Source organism: Ranitomeya variabilis, chromosome 1 (assembly GCF_051348905.1).
Source record: "Ranitomeya variabilis isolate aRanVar5 chromosome 1, aRanVar5.hap1, whole genome shotgun sequence".
Lineage (NCBI taxonomy): Eukaryota > Metazoa > Chordata > Amphibia > Anura > Dendrobatidae > Ranitomeya > Ranitomeya variabilis.
Window position 1 is genome coordinate 856,932,080 of NC_135232.1, and position 21,942 is coordinate 856,954,021.

The window sequence follows — 21,942 nt, forward strand, 5'->3', positions numbered from 1 at the left end:
CAAATCAAATGCTGATTTCTCAGTATGCAGTAACAGATGGCCATATAAAAGTATTGCTGTGAAAGAGTTACATGTACATATAAATAGTTGGGGCAGGTGAAATCATGTTGATAGATAGATTCCCTTTAAGTTAATTCTTTGGCATGATTTGTTCAATCAGTGGAGTCTGTTTACTTAACGTAAATGAAATTGATCTACAATTGAACTTGACTTCATGATGTATATCTAATTGTTATATCCGGTACAATGCAGTCACAAGCTTATCACCCAATAATTTGTTGATTAAACTGAAATGGGATTTTTACGGGTGAATTTAGATCTCGTGAGCCATGCGACTGACATCCAGTGGCTTGCATTTCTTGTTCTATGATAAAACACTGCCATCTAGTGAAAAATGTTATAGCACATGTGTTACTAAATATTTCAGTTATAAGGAAATATAGCCTTCTGTACATTAAATCTTGTGGAAGCCCAGATTTTGTAAACATATAACAAACATAATTTTTTTATGTTTGACTAAATAAAACCTTTCTTTTTCATCAATGTTTTCTTCTATTTAAAATATATGTTTAGTAGATATTATAGAAAATAGTCATTTGTTTTATACATTTTCAGTGACGTGTCACATTTCATTATCTATTTATGGGGAAAAATGTTTTAATTTCAGTTATCATCAAAAAAGAAATATACTTATATAATACAATTATTTTACTGCGATAAGCTAGCTGTTTTTTTTGCTATATGAGGCTCTTTCACACATCAGTTTTTTGCCGTCAGGCACAATCCGTCGATTGTTGAAAAAAACGGATCCGTCGCAGATTGTGAAAAACTGATGCGATGGATCTGTTTTTTCGCTGGATCCGACTAGCTGATACAGCTAATTGGATCCTAAAAAAATCGGAGCATGCTCAGTTAAAAAAAATGGAATCCGTTGCCAGATTCCGTCGTTTGACGGATCCGGCGCCATAGGCTTCCATTCTAGCAAACGACGGATGGCGACGGATTTGTCGCTGTACGTTTTTTTCGACAGACACAAAAAATGTTACTATGTCCATTTTCTCCGGCCGCCGGAAAAACAATTTTCGACGTATCCGGCAAAAAATGGATGAAACGTGTGGCCATCTGTCGCAATCCGTCGCTAATACAAGTGTAGCGCCCCCACTGCCGCAGGGCCGAGGGGTACCCGGTACCGGGCCTCTGAGTCTCTGTTCTGGGGTTGTCACGGTGGCTAGACCCAGTCCGTGACCCTGCTGAGGGGCGTACAATAAAGGTGTGCGAGGTGGTGGTGATGATGTTGTGGTGGTGCGGTGCAGGTTGCAGCAAATAACGAGGACACCAGGTTGCAGTCTCTTTACCTCTTTACTGAAGGCTTCAGGGTCCTCAGTCCGGAATATGGTTAACCAGGCTGCGCAAGTCCGGCCGGTCCGATGGCACCTCCAGAGTTCCCTTTGCAGGTGGAAATCTGTGCCTACCTTCTAGCGCTTGTGTGTTGTCCTTCCCTGCTAAGCACCACGGGATAGTCCTCACAACTGTTGTCTGTTTCTCGTGTTCCCTCACAACTCGATTCTGATGTTCTTCCACGTCCCCCAGATCTTACGGTTAGGACGCACCCGTATGACGGGGAGGCTCGGAGCTCTTCCGGGACTCTAGCGTCACCCCACTCCTGTTGTTACCCCCCTGTGTCTTCCTAGGTCAATTGGGTGAGACAGCCCGCCTCTAACTGACTGTCCTGCCGTAGGTTTGAAGTTTGGCTTGGAGCTCTATACTTCCTCGGCGTTCCGGCCACCGGTTATGCGCGTCAATAGGATGTTGCCTCGTCTTACAGCACGACTCCTACTGGTATTCTCCTTGTTGCGTTGATCTCGTTTCTCACTCAGCACAATAAACCTCGCTTCTTATCCTTTCTTGGGGTACCGCCGCTATATCGTGCAGGCGCGGTCCCGTAACGTTCTCTCTGGTTGCTAGGCCTCTGTCAGGATCCCACCCCTGACAGGGACCCCTCTGAATCTTCCCCTACAACACCCTCTGCCACAAGGTGTTGCCTGGTTCCAACCCAGTCAGCTTTCTCTTCTAACTTCCTGCCTAACCCCCAGTTTTACCAGATTGTGAGGAGTGGCCTAATGAATAGTACCCTTAGCTCCCCCTGGAGGCCAGACTGTGAAGTGTATTGGTGTCTGTGATACCTGGTCAGATCCGGCGGCAACTTTTGCCTGATCTGTTTTTTTTTTAAATTTGCCGGATTGTGACTGACAGCAAAAACCTGATGTGTGAAAGAGGCTTTAGTCCCTGTTCATATAGCAGTATAGTAGCTACATCCAATCCCACGTCTGGAACTCAGCAGGAGGTCTGCATATTCCACGTAATACAAACTATGTCGCCATATTATGAAATCTGCTTTACAGTACAAATTTTATAATTAACGGAATGAAGCGCTTCATTCATTTTCTTCTTCTTAACTCTTTCCTGCACCATGCCATCATAGTTTGAGTAGTTCCTGCACCGCCCATAGCTCTTGAGCCCGGATCAGTTGTGTGTGTGTGTTGTCAGCAATAAAATACAGCTAACACCCTCTAGCAACAGCAAAGCTATAAAAACACATTTTTTAGACTTGCGCCACTAATCTAACTATTCCCTGATCTGCCTTCCTAACATTTTCTCACCATCTGCTCCCTCCTATCATGCTTCCACACCCTACATGCACTCACTAACACTTATACAGAACCTGGCTGATTATCGGGGTCCATGCAGCCTTATTTCAATGCCCCTATTTATTCTACCGATGACCGGACCAAAAATGACAAGCACTTTTTAAGCTTTTGTGTTGCCCCTCTTTCCTCACAGACTCTAGGCTGGATCCTCACTCCTCTTTTTTTAATTGTTGAGTAATGAATTACTTGTGCAATGCGTTATATAATTCATACAAGTCTTGTCTGAATTGTAAATCGCTCTCTAATATTTAGTATTTATGCTCTAAAAAAATCAAATTATTAGTAAAAAAAAAAGCAAAATGACATGTAAAGTAATAGCGGCAATGGATCATTTTAGCATTGCTGCTGGAGAAGCAAGGATTTAGTAGTAACTTTGTGTTTTGCTTTTATTATACATTAACACTTGAACATCCCCTTACAGGCCATCAATTCAGATGTTAAGGTTTTTTTTTTACATACATTTAATAGTTAGAATCCATGACATGCTCTCTGTTGTGGTGCGGAGAATGAAGCTATCATTCGTAGTCATGTGGAATTAGTTGCAGTACTGTGTATGAACACCAGGCTGTGATGCTACGACTTTACATCTGTTTATTAATATTTATTATTATACTTTTTGCTTATATAGTGCCATCATATTTCTTATCCAGCATGATGATAGTATAAAGTAAACCAAATTTTTTATAAACTTTGCTATAGTGCTCTTATTAAATAATTTATTCTGATATTCACTTGATCTGATATTTTAATAGTGCTTGAGTTACCACTAGAGGGCAGATTAATAGTCATGCATATGAGTTCTACATATTGGGATAAATAAACCCGTCTTCCCTAATAAATAGCCTTTTTAATATTCCCTTCGTGATCCTATATCTAAAAATAAAAAATGTTCTCTACTATAAAATTTTATTATAATCCTTGTGTAAAGATTTTCAGAAATTATTTTATTTGATCTGAAGATATAGTATATGACCTATAAAGGAAATTTCCTTTTTATGTAACATAATAAAATAACATTCTTTATTGTATGAATATACATTACTTCTGTACTACAGTGTACAATTTGTTGTCTTATCATGCACTACCTTACAACCCTTATGTTTCATTAACCCCTTTACCCCGAGGGTGGTTTGCACGTTAATGACCGGGCCAATTTTTACAATTCTGACCACTGTCCCTTTATGAGGTTATAACTCTGGAACACTTCAACGGATCCTGGTGATTCTGACACTGTTTTCTCGTGACATATTGTACTTCATGACAGTGGTAAAAATTTCTTCGATATTACTTGCGTTTATTTGTGAAAAAAACAGAAATTTGGCGAAAATTTAGAAAATTTCGCAATTTTCCAACTTTGAATTTTTATGCAATTAAATCACAGAGATATGTCACACAAAATACTTAATAAGTAACATTTCCCACATGTCTACATTACATCAGCACAATTTTGGAACCAACTTTTTTTTTTCTGCTAGGGAGTTATAAGGGTTAAAAGTTGACCAGCAATTTCTCATTTTTACAACACCATTTTTTTTTAGGGACCACACCTCATTTGAAGTAATTTTGAGGGGTCTATATGATATAAAATAACCAAGTGTGACACCATTCTAAAAACTGCACCCCTCAAGGTGCTCAAAACCACATTCAAGAAGTTTATTAACCCTTCAGGTGTTTCACAGGAATTTTTGGAATGTTTAAATAAAAATGAACATTTAACTTTTTTCACAAAAAATTTACTTCAGCTCCAATTTGTTTTATTTTACCAAATGTAACAGGAGAAAATGGACCCTGAAAGTTGTTGTACAATTTGTCCTGAGTACGCTGACACCCCATATGTGGGGGTAAACCACTGATTGGGCGCATGGGAGAGCTCGGAAGGGAAGGAGCGCCATTTGACTTTTCAATGCAAAAATGACTGGAATTGAGATAGGATGCCATGTTGCGTTTGGAAAGCCCCTGATGTGTCTAAACATTGAAACCTCCCACAAGTGACACCATTTTGGAAAGTAGACCCCCTAAGAAATTTATCTACCATAGATGTGTGGTGAGCACTTTGACCCATTAAGTGATTCACAGAAGTTTATAATGCAGAGCTGTAAAAATAAAAAATTATATTTTGTAACAAAAATGATCTTTTCGCCCCCAATGTTTTATTTTCCCAAGGGTAAGAGAAGAAATTGGACCACAAAAGTTGTAAAATTTGTCCTGAGTACGCTGATACTCCATATGTGGGGGTAAACCACTGTTTGGGCGCAAGGGAGAGCTTGGAAGGGAAGGAGCGCCGTTTGACTTTTCATTGCAAAATTTACAGGAATTGAGATGGGATGCCATGTTGCGCTTGGAGAGCCACTGATGTGCCTAAACATTGAAATCCCCCACAATTGACACCATTTTGGAAAGTAGACCCCCAAAGGAACTTATCTAGATGTGTGGTGAGCACTTTGACCCACCAAGTGCTTCACAGAAGTTTATAACGCAGAGCCATAAAAATAAAAAATCATACTTTTTCACAAAAATGATATTTTCGCCCCCAATTTTTTATTTTCCCAAGGGTAAGAGAGAAATTGCACCCCAAAAGTTGTTGAACAATTTGTCCTGAGTATGCTGATACCCCATATGTGGGGGTAAACCACTGTTTGGGCGCATGGCAGAGCTCGGAAGCGAAGGAGCGCCATTTGACTTTTCAATGCAAAATTGACTGGAATTGAGATGGGACGCCATGTTGCATTTGGAGAGCCACTGATGTGCCTAAACATTGAAACCCCCAACAAGTGACACCATTTTGGAAAGTAGACCCCTTAAGGAACTCATCTAGATGTGTTGTGAGAGCTTTGAACCCCAAGTGTTTCACTACAGTTTATAACGCAGAATCGTGAAAATAAAAATTCTTTTTTTTCCCCACAAAAATTATTTTTTAGCCCCCAGTTTTGTATTTTCCCAAAGGTAACAGGAGAAATTGGACCCCAAAAGTTGTTGTCCAATTTGTCCTGAGTACGCTGATACCAAATACGTGGGGGGAACCACCATTTGTGTGCATGGGAGAGCTTGAAAGGGAAGGAGAGCTATTTGGAATGCAGACTTAGATTGAAAGGTCTGCAGGCATCACATTGCATTTGCAGAGCCCCTAATGTAACTAAACAGTAGAAACCCCCACAAGTGACCCCATATTGGAATCTAGACCCCCCAGGGAACTTATCTAGATGTATTGTGAGAATTTTGAACCCCCAAGTGTTTCACTACAGTTTATAACGCAGAGAAGTGAAAATAAAAAATCTTTTTTTTTCACAAAAATGATTTTTCACCCCCAATTTTTTATTTTCCCAAGGGTAAGAGACGAAATTGGACCCCAAAAGTTGTTGAGCAATTTATCCTGAGTACGCTGATACCCCATATGTTGGGGAAAACTACTGTTTGGGCGCATGGCAGAGCTTGGAAGTGAAGGAGCGCCATTTGACTTTTCAATGCAAAATTGACAGGAATTGATATGGGACACCATGTTGCATTTGGAGAGCTCATGATGTGCCTAAACATTGAAACCCCCCACAAGTGACACCATTTTGGAAAGTAGACTCCCTAAGGAACTCATCTAGATGTGTTGTGAGAGCTTTGAACCCCCAAGTGTTTCACTACAGTTTATAACGCAGAGCCATGAAAATAACAATTCATTTTTTCCCCCACAAAAAGTATTTTTTAGCCCCCAGTTTTGTATTTTCCCAAAGTTAACAGGAGAAATTAGACCCCAAAAGTTGTTGTCAAATTTGTTCTGAGTACGCTGATACCATAAATGTTGGGGGGAATCACCGTTTGGGCGCATGGCAGAACTCTGAAGGGAAGGAGCGCCATTTGGAATGCAGACTTAGGTGGAATGGTCTGCAGGTGTCACATTGCGTTTGCAGAGCCCCTAATGTACCTAAACAGTAGAAACCCCCCACAAGTGACATCATATTGGAAACTAGACCCCCCAAGGAACTTATCTAGATGTGTTGTGAGAACTTTGAACCCCCATGTGTTTCACTACAGCTTATAACGCAGAGCCGTGAAAAAAAAAATCCTTTTTTTCCCACAAAAATTATTTTTTAGCCCCCAGTTTTGTATTTTTCCAAGGGTAACAGTTGAAATTGATCTCCAAAAGTTGTTGTCCAACTTGTCCTGAGTACGCTGATACCAAAAATGTGGGGTGGGGAACCACCGTTTGGGCGCTTGGCAGAGCTCGGAATGGAAGGAGCGCCATTTGGAATGCAGACTTAGATCGATTGGTCTGCAGGCATCATGTTGCATTTGCAGAGCCTCTGATGTAACTAAACAGTATAAACCCCACACAAGTGACCCTATATTGAAAACTAGACCCCCAAGAAACTTATCTTGATGTGTTGTAACAACTTAGAACCCCCAAGTGTTTCACTACAGTTTATAACACCGAGCCGTGAAAATAAAAAATCCTTTTTTTCCACAAAAACTATTTTTTAGCCCCCAGTTTTGTATTTTCCCAAGGGTAACAGGAGAAATTGGATCCCAAAATTGTTGTCCAATATTTCCTGAGTACGCTGATACCCCATATGTTGGGGTAAACCCTTGTTTGGGTGCGCGGGAGAGCTCGGAAGGGAAGGAGCACTGTTTTACTTTTTCAAAGCAGAATTGGCTAGAATTGAGATCGGACGCCATGTCGCATTTGGAGAGCCCCAACCCTAACCCTAGCCCTAACCCTAGCCCTAGCCCTAACCATAGCCCTAACCCTAGCCCTAGCCCTAACCATAGCCCTAACCCTAGCCCTAACCTTAACCCTAGCCCTAACCCTAACCCAAGCCCTAACTCTAACCCTAGCCCTAGCCCTAACCCTAATGGGAAAATGGAAATAAATAAAAAAATTAAATTTTTTAATTTTTCCCTAACTAAGGGGGTGATGAAGGCGGGTTTGATTTACTATTTATAGCAGGTTTTCTAGCGGATTTTTATGATTGGCAGCCGTCACACACTAAAAGACGCTTTTTATTGCAAAAAATATTTTTTGCGTTACCACATTTTGAGAGCTATAATTTTTCCATATTTTTGTCCACAGAGTCATGTGAGGTCTTGTTTTTTGCGGGATGAGTTGACATTTTTATTTGTATCATGTTCGGGCATTTTTTGATCGCTTTTTATTCCGATTTTTGTGAGGCAGAATGACCAAAACCAGCTATTCATGAATATCTTTTGGGGGGGCGTTTATACCGTTCTGCGTTTGGTAAAATGGATAAACAGTTTTATTCTTCGGGTCAGTACGATTACAGCGATACCTCATTTATATATCTTTTTTTATGTTTTGGCGCTTTTATAAGATAAAAACTATTTTATAGAAAAAATAATTATTTTTGCATCGCTTTATTCTGAGGACTATAACTTTTTTATTTAACTAAATGCAACCCTCAAAGTGCTCAAAACCACGTTCAGTAAGTTTCTTAACCCTTCAGGTGCTTCACGGTAATAAAAGCAATCTGGTAACAGGAGAAAATGGACACCAAAATATTTTTGTGCATTTCTTCTGAGTACACTGATACGTCATATGTAGTGAAAAACTGCAGACTGGGCACACGACAGAGCTCGGAAGGGAAGGAGCCCCATTTGACCTTTGAAGCGCAAAATTGTCTTGAATAAACAGCGGACACCACGTCACATTTGCAGAGCATCTGATGTGACAAAACAGTGGAAACCCTCACAAATTACCCCGTTTTGGAAACTACACACCTCAGGAATTTATCTAGAGATGTGATGAGCACCTTAAACCCACAGGTGCTTCACAGAATTTTATAATTTTGAGCTGTGAAAATGAAAAAAATATATTTTTACTGCAAAAATGTTTCTTTAGCCTTATATTTTCCATTTTCACAAGGAAAACAGGAGAAAATGAACCCCAAATTCGCTGTGAAATTTCTCCTCAGTACGCTGATACCCATATGTGGTGGAAGACTGCTGTTTAGGCACATAGCAGGGCTTGGAAAGGAAGGTGCACTATTTTACTTTTCCAGTTGAAAATTGGCTGGAATAGATAACAGACACCAATGTGATGCTGTGTCACTACTAATGGGCAAGCCATGAGACAAGGTAGTCAGGAAATGCAAGGTCAGATACCAAGAGAGCTCATAGTACAGAGTTAAGTCAAAGGCGTGGTCAGGAAAGAAAAGCATCAAACGTTGAACGGAGAATTTACATGAATAGTCATAACAAATCCTAGGTCCAGCAACAGTCAGAAGAAAGAGATACAGAGCTAAGCAAACATATCCAGCTTAAGCAGAGCTACAACTGACACTGATTGCTAACAGCTACCCAGCTAAATAACTTGCAAACTTGCAAATGATTAAGGATGGGATGCACCCTGGGGAAATGACTGTAGACTAAACCAAATAGAGCAGCAGGGCTGTCAATCAAAATGCTGACAGGCCAACAAGCCACAGGATCAGATTGGATGACTGGACTGTTACTCATACAACCAACAGTCTAACACACTTCAGTTTCCATAGGGTAGCTGAGTTGCCACTCACAGCATCCCTAGGTCACAGTGAGTTACCACAAGTGTTTCCATCTAAATCTCCAAATGACGTATTCAGATGACTTGCCTAACGGATCCAATCACTATAATGAGGCAGCAGAGTTACTCTGGACTCTATGTTTCCTCTCTTCAGAGGAGTCCTTCTTTTCAGAGGTGCACAAAACTGTGGCTGACCGTGTTTCCCTCCACCCTTAAAAATACAAACACCACCAGATCACGGATCACAGTTTAGACAGCATCCACAGTGTCCCCATCTGCCTCTTTCTAGGGAATCTTCTGTTGGGGGTTCTGTCGGAATCACTTCAGAGATTTTACGGAAAAACCCTGCTGCCAGTGCTCAGTGCAGAGTCAAGATATATGTGAGCTAAGCCTTACTGTAATCTTTGAGAGGCAGAATGAACAAATCAACAGCAGAGCAAGAATTGGTTTTATTTATTTATTGCGCTGTTTCTGTGGTATAAAAGATTAGACGGCTTCATTCTTTGGGTCAGTATGATTAAAGCAAAACCACATTTATGTCTTGTTTTTATATTTTGCTGCTTTTACACAATAAAAACAATTTATAGAAAAAAAGAATTGTTTTTGCATTGCTTTATTCCAAGAGATATAGGTTTTTCATTTCTCTACTGATGTAGCTAAATGGCAATTTGTTGCTTGTGGGACAAGATGACTTTTTTTAAGGGCCACCATTTTTTACATTTGATTTTGTGGTCTCATTTTATTGCTCTGTTTGTTTGGCAGCATGATTAAAAAGCATATTTTTTATATTTCTTATTTACAGTGTTCACTGAAGGAATTAACTAGTGGGACAGTTTTATAGATCGGGTCATTGTGGACGCGGTGATATCAAATATGTTTTTCCTTTTTTGTTTAAATCTATGTATTTATTGGTAGAATTTTTTGGGTTTTTTTTGTGATTTTTTTTTTAATTTTTTTTTTACAAATTTTGAAAACTTTATTTTTACTTTTTAATCTGGTCCGTACCTGAATGGGACATAAACTCTCTTTTCTCTGATAGCTAATCTAATAATCAAATCTGCAATGCTTTTGCAATTCAAATTTTATATCCTAAACTTATCTGAAAAAAATAACACTGAAAATGATTACTTTTGCAATGCACAGCATTAGATCAGTATCTTGCTCACAAGCAGGTACCATGTCAGCTCCTACTCTGAGCAGGAAATTACAGACCACCATGCCTGTGTGATCCTGTGGTCATCTTTAGGACTGGAGTCACCATGGAGGCCATTGGTACAAAGCAATTGCACCATTTTTATAGGTCAGGTCAATCTGGAAATGGCAATACCAAATATATGTACTTTTTTGTGCATTTTTGCTTTTACACAAATATATGTATTTATTGGTATAATATTTTTATTTTTTTGTTCTTCATTTAAAAAAAATAAAAAAAAATACTTTTACAATTTAAAAAAACGTTTTTTTAATGTTTTTACCTACTCCCAGGATGGGACATCAGCTTTCTCAGCTGTAATCGCTACTTTAATAGTCTGCAATACTTTTGCATTGCAGGATATTAGATTAGTGCATTGCACACAGGGAGGAGGTGTGTCAGCTACTGCTCTCAGCAGTAACTTACAGGCAACCATGCCTGGATGATCCCATGCATTGTACCAATTGTAGCACAGAGGGAGGTCCTCCCTCTGCTATGCCGATCGATGTCGCTGTCACTACTGACAGCATCAAGAGAGGAGTTAAGCACCTATAATCAGTGTTAGCAACGATCGTTGACAATTCTGCACGGTGTCTGCTATCATACACACCAACACTCCATAGTTTATGGTACAGCACCCAGCTAGCTCCCATTATTTATGGTACAGCACCAAGGTGTTAGTGTGGCGCCCCTGAGGTCTGGTCGCCACAGAGGTAATGCACCTCATCTAGAGGTGTGGGACTCCGCTCTCGGGTAAGGAGGGGACACTAACCGGGACTCTACACCAGCATCCAACACCACAACACTCCACTCAGGGCATCTGGGTGTACCCTAACGTACCCTAAGACCTCATCCAAGACTGGAGAGGGTAACTAGGTAGAGGGTGTGGGTGGAGTGAGTAATTAGGAGAGGAGCTATTTAGGAGGGAAAGTTAGTGAGATTGTGAGAGAAGTGGAGCTGAGCAGACGTGCGGGTCTGCAGCTTCGGACAGACAGAGCAGAGAAGTGAGAGCGAGACAGAATGAAGCTTCAGAAGAAGGAAGGGGTCCTAGGGGCACGGGTAGTGAGCAATCCACCCGTGGGGCCCACATCCACGCTGACCATCGCCAGGTGGAGGGACCAGGTAGCAGTGGGGAACCAGCACTCAAGACTAGTGGAGGACTACAAGACTCAGCTAGCCAGCCAGAGGCTGCAGCATCTGCATGTGCTGCAGCCACATCCAACACATTTGCTGAAAAGGCAGCCACATAGGATCCAGGGGACCAACAGAGAGTGTTGCCCAACAAGATCTGAGGCTGCAGGGGTTGAGACACTGTGTGTGAAGGCGCAGGGCAGAAGGGTGAGAGCCAGCGCAGTGAGACGGCCAGGAAAGGAGCATAGAAAGGGGGTTCTGGAAGGTGCACCCAATTTACTTGAGAGCTGGCTGGACCACAGACCCAGAGGACACAGCACCCCGGCTCGGGACTACAACTAAGAACTGTGAGTAAACGTGTGGAAACTGAACCCTGCTGTGTCCTCTGAATTATTACTGCGTCACCTGCCCTGCACTACAACCACCATCATCACCCTTTAACACCATCACTGCCCTGGGGTGTATCTCTACCTGTGGAGAGCTGTAACAACCTGCTGCATCACCATCAGCCCCAGTGGTCTGTTAAAGCAACGTCGGCTAACATCTCCTATTTGCCGAATACCACAGGTAGTGTCACAAACAATTCCCCTTTTTCATTAAACTTTACTCCCCTTTTCATCATTACTCTATTATTGGATGCCCAGGACCATGGACCGGGTCACTGCTGTCGTGACACATCCCTTTAAGAACTGTCTCAGTACCGAGTATCCCCACAGCCCTGGCAGGTGCTCCATTAGCTTCTAATGTTGAGAATTAGGGCAGGTGCAGATGGCTGTAGATTCTCTCATCTGAGATAATAGGGCCAATTTTGCAAATGACACTGATCAGAGTTTGCGCAGAGGGTGATAACAGTGTTATCCGATTCTCTCAGATGAGAAGATGCAGTCATGTCAGTGCGTGGAAATCAGGCTGCACTCAGGTGTCATCCGAATGCAGTCCAATGTTTTCCACTCATTGACTTGTATGGCCGAGTGCAATCTGAATGTTATGTGCACGAACCTTAATGACACTGTCATAGCACTTACTTATATCAGGGGATAGAACTGATTATAATGTTGGTCAATCAATGGACAAAAAATGTAAGTTTATTAATTGAACTTTGTATAAACTACACTCCCGAGCCGTGCAACTTGGGGCATAGGAGATAAAACAATATTGCTTGTTCACTTCTGTCTTAAGATAAAGAATATCTGCGTAGTTTTCAACACTGAGAATAGAAATTACTTTTCAGTGTCAGGTGCGGCGAACACAAAGAACTGCCAGCATTCCCATTGATCCCGAATGTGCCAGATACATGATTTGTTAATAATGGATGTAATAATACTGTCTACCAAGAGATAAGACAGTATACCAAATTAGAGTGAAATCATTATACCGGGAGATTTGATGATGCCCTCCTGAATAATTTAACAGTTTTAATGGAATTAATTTTACAAAGCCTTGGGGTATCTTCCTATTAGAAATCACTCACATGAAGAAAATGACTTTCAAAGTTAGATTTCTTTGAGGCTAAATTGTTTTCTATTTCATTTTTCTAGATGTCATAAAAAACATTATCTTGCTTTTTCATTTTCACCTATGCCTCCTACTCATTTATTATTTTATATTAAACTTATTTTATACCCTTCTTAAAATCTTTTGTACCTAGGCTTAAAACTACTTCATTTAATTGTAATTTAAATACAATACATAATATCTATAAATGCAGAGTTGTTGCAGTACAAATTATCATGGAAACTATTTTATTAAAAATATGGCATAGAAGAGATAAATGCGAATCTTATATTCAAATGTCAAGTTGTACATTAAAGACAACCTTTCTGTTTACAAGGGGACTTTTTAGCACCCCCCTCCATAGCTGATAATACTAATCTTTATTTATATAGATCCACCATACTCCGCAGCACTGTACAATTCACAAGGTACATATACGAACAATATTAGACATTACATATTAACAGTCTAAAGACTGTAGCAGGAACCTTGCTCAAACAGTTTACAATCCATGAGAAAAATGTTTTGTACAATAGTTTAACCATCTTATTTAACCCCTTCATACCCGGGTGATTTTGTTTTAGTTTTTTCCTCCCCATCTTCCAAGAGCTAAAACTGTTTTTATTTTTCATTAACCATAGCCATATGGAGGCTTGTTTTTTGCAGGACGAGTTGTACTTTTGAATGACACTATTTATTTTATCATGTGATGCACTGGAATGTGGGAAACAAATTCCAAGTGTATTGGAATTGCAAAAACAAAATGCAATTTCAAAATTTAATCTACCATATTGACTATGACCTAGCAATATGATTCTCCAGGTCAGCATGATTACACAGATACCGGACATGCATAGATTTTTTTAATTAAGTAAAAAAATTTGCTGGTGTTGCCATTTTCTGAAACCGAAACCCGTAACGCTTTAAATCTTTGTAATATAGCGCTATATATATATATATATATATATATATATATATATATATATATATATATACATACACAGTGCCATGTGAAAGTATTCGGCTCTCTGGAACTTTTCAACCTCTTCCCACATATAATGCTTAAACGTAAAGATACCAAATGTAAATGTTTGCTGAAGAATCAACAACTGGAACACAATTGTAAAGTTGAATTAAATTTATTGGTTATTTTAAATTTTTGTGGAAATTCCAAAACTGAAAAGTGGGGCATGCAATATTATTCGGCCCCTTTACTTTCAGTGCAGCAAACTCACTCCAGAAGTTCATTGTGGATCTCTGCATGATCCAATGTTGTCCTAAATGCCTAATGATGATAAATATAATCCACCTGTGTGTAATCAAGGCTCCGTATAAATGCACTTGCTCTGTGATAGTTTCAGGGTTCTGTTTGAAGCACAGAGAGCATCATGAAGACCAAGGAACACAACAGGCAGGTCCGTGATACTGTTGTGGAGAAGTTTAAAGCCTGATTTGGATGCAAAATGATTTACAAAACTAACATCCCAAGGAGCACTGTGCAAGCGATCATATTGAAATGGAAGGAGTATCATACCACTGCAAATCTACCAAGACCCTGCCATACCTCTAAACTTTCATCTCAAACAAGGAGAAGATTTATCAGAGATGCAGCCAAGAGGCCCATGATCACTCTGGATAAACTGCAGAGATCTACAGCTGAGGTGGGACAGTCTGTCCATAGGACAACAATCAGTCATACACTGCACAAATCTGGCCTTTATGGAAGAGAGGCAAGAAGAAAGCCATTTCTCAAAGATATCCATAAAAAGTGTCGTTTAAAGTTTGCAACAAGCCACCTGGGAGACACACCAAACATGTGGAAGAAGGTGCTCTGGTCAGATGAAATCAAAATCGAACTATTTGGCAACAATGCCAAACGACATGTTTGTCGTAAAGGCAACGCACTCATCACCCTGAACACACCATCCCCACTGTCAAACATGGTGGTGGCAGCATCATGATTTGGGCCTGCTTTTCTTCAGCAGGGACAGGGAAGATGGTTAAAATTGATGGGAAATGGATGGAGCCAAAAACAGGAAGACCTGTTTGAGTCTGCAAAAGACCTGAGACTGGGACAGAGATTTGTCTTCCAACAAGACAATGATCCCAAATATAAAACCAAATCTACAATGGAATGGTCCACAAATAAATGTATTCAGCTGCTAGAATGGCCAAGTCAAAGTCCAGACCTCAATCCAATCGAAAATCTGTGGAAAGAGCTGAAAACTGCTGTTCACAAATGATCTCCATCAAACCTCCCTGAGCTCGAGCTGTTTGCCAAGGAAGAATGGGCAGGACTTTCAGTCTTTGGATGTGCAAAACTGATAGAGACATACCCCAAGCGACTTGCAGCTGAAATCGCAGCAAAAGGTGGCGCAACAAAGTATTAAGTTAAAGGGGCCGAATAATATTGCACGCCCCACTTTTCAGTTTCTGAATTTCCACAAATATTTAAAATAACCAACAAATTTCATTCAACTTCACAATTGTGTTCCACTTGTTGCTGATTCTTCACCAAAAATTTACATTTGGTATCTTTATGTTTAAAGCATGATATGTGGGAAAAGGTTGAAATGTTCCAGGGAGCCGAATACTTTCGCAAGCCACTGTATATACAGCTCTGGAAAAAATAAGAGACCACTGCAAAATGTTCAGCTTGTCTGATTTTTCTCTTCATAGGTATATTTTTGAGTAAAATGTAAATTGTTCTTTTAGTCTATAAACTTCTGACAACATGTCTCTGAATTTCCAAGCAATACATTTTTTATTTTTTTCTGACAAAAATGGTCAAAATGTAAAAAAAAAATAGGGCTTTCAGACCTCAAATAATGCAAAGAAAACAAGTTCATAATCATTTAGAAACAACAATAGTAATGTTTTAACTCAGGAAAAGTTCGGAAATCTATATTTTGTGGAATAACCATGATTTTTAATCACAGCTTTCTTGCGTCTTGGCATGCTTTCCACCAACTTTTCACACTGCTTCTGGCGCAAAAATGTAAGCAGTTCTTCTTTGTTTGATGGCTTGTGACTTTCCAGCATCCTGTTGATTACATTCCAGAGGTTTTCAATGGGGTTCAGGTCTGGAGATTGGGCTGCCCATGACAGGGTTTTGATGTTGTGGTCTCTTACTTTTTGTGAGAGCTGTATTTACATAAATGTATATAATCCTTTTATACTTTTTTAACTATCCCCTGAAAACACACTGTTTTGAGCTTAGAGTTAGACTGTATATTAAATAAATGAATATGTATAAATGCATGAATTCTTATTTAAATATTTATTTATGGTCATTTTGTCACAGAAACTGGTGCGCCTATGTACATACAAGACTTTCACCAACGGTTGTGATGGAGAACCTGGAAACATATGTATCTGGAGCAAATCCCTGTGCCTGGAACATGGCAGCCTGTTCAGTAAGGTATGTGTTCACTATCATAACTGGCTACATTAACTTTGAAGTCTAGGATATTGCAATATAATTCATACATAAGCCAATTACAGTAAACTAACAGTGAGGCTCACATTCATGCTGTAAGGAGAAAATCTTTGTTTGCTATATGAGTAATCACATCATACAGGTAAAGTAGGCACTGAGCATGGAAATGCAATGTCTCGGTTATTTATTCACAGACCTGGGATTTAGGGACACTTTCCTACAGCATAACGGCAGAGATTCAGAGTATGGCCGAAGTCACACTAAGGTAGAATACGGATGAGTGCTATGTGATAAAAAAAAAATCGCATAGCACTCGGACCAGTATTAATCTACATATGGGGAAACTCAGATCACCGTTTTTTTCTCGGGCGTATTCAGAGTGCGAGTGAAATCGCAGCAGGCTGCGATTTTACGCGTATATCGTCTGAGTCTCGCCAAATGCAATCTATGAGTGCGAGAAAAAAAAAATTACACACCATACGGACCATCAGTGTGACTTGTGAGAAATACGCACACTTTTTCCTAATTTCAGCACTTTGAGCCATTAAATTCAATGAGGAAAAGCAGTTAGAAATGTAAAGCCATACGGATATCATACGAATACATAGGTGCGAGAAAATCGCATCATCGCATTGCAAATGGATGTCATACGGATCACCATACGGAAAACATTTGTGCGATTCTCGGGTGAGGGAATCAGACTGATTTTTCATACGTTAAGTGTGACCCCGGCCTAATAAAGAAATCAGATCCCTGTTAGCTATTCCTCTGATTGTGCAGAATATATTAAGGTGATGAACAAATGACTCAATGTTTTTTCTTTAGCAATTTATAAAAATAATAAAATTCACCCTGGGTCTTTTCATATTACCTTAAGAGCAGAAGTAATATTTAAAGGGAACCTGTCACCCCGTTTTTTCAAGATGAGATAAAAATAGCATTAAATAGGGGCAGAGCTGTGCTTTACATTAGTGTATTTTTTGTGCCTTTATTCCCCACCTATGCTGCCGAAATACCTTTGTAAAGTCGCCGTTTTGGGCTGTCACTCACGCTGGTCTGGTCACATGGGTGTGGTGACATCGCTGTTTCTCCCCCAGATCTTGCTCATCTTTCTGTTGGTGGCATAGTGGTGTGCGCCTGCCCAACAGGCGAAACCACTGCGCAGCTGAAGGAAAAGAGCGCGATCTGCGCTATTCAGCAGTTTATCGGTGGGCGCAGCGCGTGCGCAGATGGTAGTGCTCAGCTTCCTGGGGCTTCAGGAAAATGGCTGTGGGATGCCGCACGTGCGCAGATGGAGATCGCGGCGGCCATTTTCCTGAAGCCCCGGGCAGCAGAGCACTACCATCTGCGCACGCGCGGCCTCAGGAAGATGGCCGCGCCCACCGATACACCGCTGAATAGCGCAGATCGCGCTCTTTTCCTTCAGCTGCGCAGTGGATTTACCTGTTGGGCATGCGTACACCACTACACCACCAACAGAAAGATGAGCAAGATCTGGGGGAGAAACAGCGATGTCACCACGCCCATATGACCAAACCAGCGTGAGTGACAGCCCAAAACGGGGACTTTACAAAGGTATTTCGGCAGCATAGGTGGGGAATAAAGGCACAAAAAATACACTAATGTAAAGCACAGCTCTGCCCCTATTTAACGCTATTTTTATCTCATCTTGAAAAAACGGGGTGACAGGTTCCCTTTAAGTAGTATTTAACTTTTTATCTGTCCATAAAAGCTATAACAGTTATATTGCCAATTCTGAATGTAGTAGATGTTTCTTTCTAGATAATTAATAAGTTATCAAAAAATGGAAATAAATGTGTCCAAGAATAGATATTTTTTGAGGTCCGTCAACTTATAGATAACCTTTCATCGACTTAACACGTTAAACTGGTCACTCCATACAATAATGGCTGTATAGCTGAGGGAATTGTATCTTTTATTTTTTAATTTCTCCTCTCTATTGTGGAGATGTTAGTTTGTAAAGTTTAGGTTATAATTTCTGATATTGCCAAGGGAGTGTCACTAGACATTTTTCTCTGAGGTTGTGTGCTTTTTCCACTGTATGACAGTGATCAATTATAAGTAGTGTTGAGCGATACTTTCCGATATCGGAAAGTATCGGTATCGGAAAGTATCGGCCGATACCGTCACAGTATCGGAATCCAATCCGATACCGATACCCGATCCCAATGCAAGTCAATGGGACGAAAATATCGGAATTAAAATAAACCCTTTATACACTTGTAGGTTCATTCTACATGAAGGAAAACAACTAAGAATATTGTAGGATGTATTGGGGGACGTGGCGGAGATATTAAAGGGACAGAGGTTTAGCCCAATGTAATAGAATAGCAGGATTTTTTATTTTTTTTTATGAAGTTCGGCGTTAGAAAGAATTTGACTATGTTTTTTTTTTTTTTTTTATGTCAGATATTGATGTTTCACTACTTCCACGCCCTTCACCTTCTTTTTTACTTCTCCCACGCTTTCTTCTTAATTATCCTCATCATCAGCTTCTTTGACATCAACTTCTTCACCTTATTCATCTTCTTCTTCATCTTCTACCTATTATTTTTTGGGTTACATTGTTCATATTCTTTTTATTTTACTATTATCTTCATCATATTCAACTTCTTCATCATATTCTTATTTGTGACAGGCATTCCCGTAGTTGTTATCTATAAAAGTTTGAAGATTACACCTTCCGTTCTGCCTGTCACAAAACAGTTACATTTGTCCGCGTTCAGTTTGGCCTGCAGCATCAGGCTTTATCCAGGGGCACCACGAGGAGGAACGGACTCACCCCCATACACTGCTTAGTCTTCTTCTGCTTATAATTTACATAATATTTTTTGCTCTGATATTTTGTGTTATGCTTAATGTCCTTCTGCTCTTTGTTCTGCAGCCTCTTGTTCTTCTGCTTCTCGGTCTTCCAGGTCGTCGTCGTCTCCAGGGTCGTCGTCTCCGGGGTCGTCGTCATCGGGGTGGTCTTCAGGGTCGTCGTCTCCGGGGTCGTCGTCATCGGGGTGGTCTTCGGGGTCATCGTCTCCAGGGTCGTCGTCATCACGGTGGTTGTCGTCTCTGGTGTCGTCGTCATCTTAGGGGTGGTCTTCTGGGTCATTGTGTTTAGTCTCTTGAACTTGGAAATGTAGCAGAAGGTACAAGAAGGCTGAGAAAATGCCGAGAACCAGCTGATGGAACTGGAACTCGGATGGCTACCCGAAGGTCCAAGAGCCAATGGAACTACCGAGGACCAGCTGACGTTACTGGAACCCGGTTACTAAGCAGGAGGTACCTGTGCTGAAAGCACTACCAAGGACCACCTGACGTTGGTGGAACTCGGATACCCAGAGGGAGGCACCTAAGCCAAAGGCTCTGCCCGGAACCAGCTGACGGTACTGGAACCAGGATGGGGAGCAGAAGGTACAAGAGCAAAAGACACTGCCGAGAACCAGCTGACGGTGCTGGAACCCGGATGGGTAGCCGAAGGTCCAAGAGCCAATGGAACTACCGAGGACCAGCTGACGTTACTGGAACCCGGTTACTAAGCAGGAGGTACCCGTGCCTGAAAGCACTACCAAGGACCACCTGACGTTGGTGGAACTCGGATACCAAAGGGAGGCACCTAAGCCAAAGGCTCTGCCCGGAACCAGCTGACGGTACTGGAACCAGGATGGGGAGCAGAAGGTACAAGAGCAAGTGTCTGCGTGGCTTTTGCAGGACACGATGCCGGCTGCACAGCAGGGGAACAGCTGGCGGTGCTGGACCCCACTGACACATTGGCGAGGTGTTTTTCTCTGTGCAGCTAGCACATCTGGGCCCCAACTGGTGGTTTGTTAGAGCCCAGGGTCAGCAGGAGGAGGAGCAGGAGGAGGAGGAGCAGGGGGAGGGGAGTGTAGGCCGAAGCCTGCACTGGCGGCAGCTTTGGGTCTGTTGTGTCTGCGTGGCTTTTGCAGGACACGTTGCCGGCTACACAGCAGGGGAACAGCTGGCGGTGCTGGACCCCACTGACACATTGGCGAGGTGTTTGGCTCTGTGCAGCCAGCACTTCCGGACAGCAACGATCGGTGTTGGAGCCCGGGCTCTGCAGGGGGAGCAGAGTGTAGGCCGAAGCCTACTTGAACCGATTTCAAAGGTCACCTTTAACCCCCCCTCAGGGGTTAGAAAGTAGAAGAGCCACAGCTTATGCAGCAGTAGTGCTGCACAAGTCAAAGGTTGCTCTTTTAATTTTTCTCCTTGCACACGCTGAATGAAACACGTATAACATTTAGCCCTTTATACAGTCAAACTGTGTTGGAGGCGCGAGTTCCCTTTGTAATGAGACGCAGCACAGATGTCAAGAATCCCACCTTGGTGCTGGGTGCAGCCTCCCGAGCGTTGTTATTTGCTGTACAGGAGTCTGCGCTGTCGTGTTATCCCCTGGCCTAGCGCCGTTAGCGCTGCCCATCTTCTGGCATCATGTAATGTCGGCCGGTGCGGTTCGCGATGCCCATGAATCCCAGCCCCGCAGTGTCTTAACATTGTTAAAACACTGCGGGGCTGGGATTCAGGGCCTGGCGCAGCACATATGTTGGCCTCTCACACTCGGGTCCTTACACCCGCTTCAGACTGTGCGGCGTCATCTGATCCCTTATCGCATGCCACGGCCATGAAGCCGCACAGTCCGAAGAAGGCGGAAGGAGAGGAGGGACAGGCGAACTGATGCACTGATCCTGCCCATGAATCACACCCTCGCAGTCCCAATAAATAAGACACCGAGGGGCGTTGTGTGGGTCAGGGCGGCCGCAGAGGCGCAGGCAGCCAAACAATGATGCCAGAAGACGGGCAGCGCTACCAAGGGGGTTGCAGCGTGTCATTACAAAGGAAAGTCACACCACCGGGACGGTTAAATGGTCACACAGAGGACACATTTCAGACGTGTTTTCAGTTCCACATGTGCGAGGAGAATACGTTTCTGAGCCACCTTGCACACATGCAGCATTACCGCTGTACAAGGTGGCTGGATAACGTAAAAACGCCTGGGGGAGGGGGGACAGGTTCCCTTCAATTTCAGTTCTTGTGTCTGCGTGGCTTTTGCAGGAAACGTTGCCGGCTGCACAGCAGGGGAACAGCTGGCGGTGCTGGACCCCACTGACACATTGGCTGGTGTTTTTCTCTGTGCAGCTAGCACATCTGGGCCCCAACTGGCGGTGTGTTAGAGCCCAGGGACAGCAGGAGGAGGAGCAGGAGGAGGAGGAGCAGGGGGAGGGGAGTGTAGGCCGAAGCCTGCACTGGCGGCAGCTTTGGGTCTGTTGTGTCTGCGTGGCTTTTGCAGGACACGTTGCCGGCTACACAGCAGGGGAACAGCTGGCGGTGCTGGACCCCACTGACACATTGGCGAGGTGTTTGGCTCTGTGCAGCCAGCACTTCCGGACAGCAACTAGCGTTGTTGGAGCCCGGGCTCTGCAGGTGGAGCAGAGTGTAGGCCGAAGCCTAA

The 21,942-nt window shown here is 42.1% G+C and overlaps 1 protein-coding gene across 1 annotated transcript in view; it reads left to right on the forward strand.

Moving 5' to 3' along the window:
- The window catches only part of MMRN1 (multimerin 1), a 169,076-nt gene that overhangs the window by 48,607 nt on the left and 98,527 nt on the right, over positions 1 to 21,942 (forward strand). Inside the window, exon 2 of the mRNA XM_077277211.1 lies at positions 16,332 to 16,448. Coding sequence (XP_077133326.1) covers positions 16,332 to 16,448 — 117 coding nt within the window. The remainder of the gene's footprint in view (positions 1 to 16,331; positions 16,449 to 21,942) is intronic.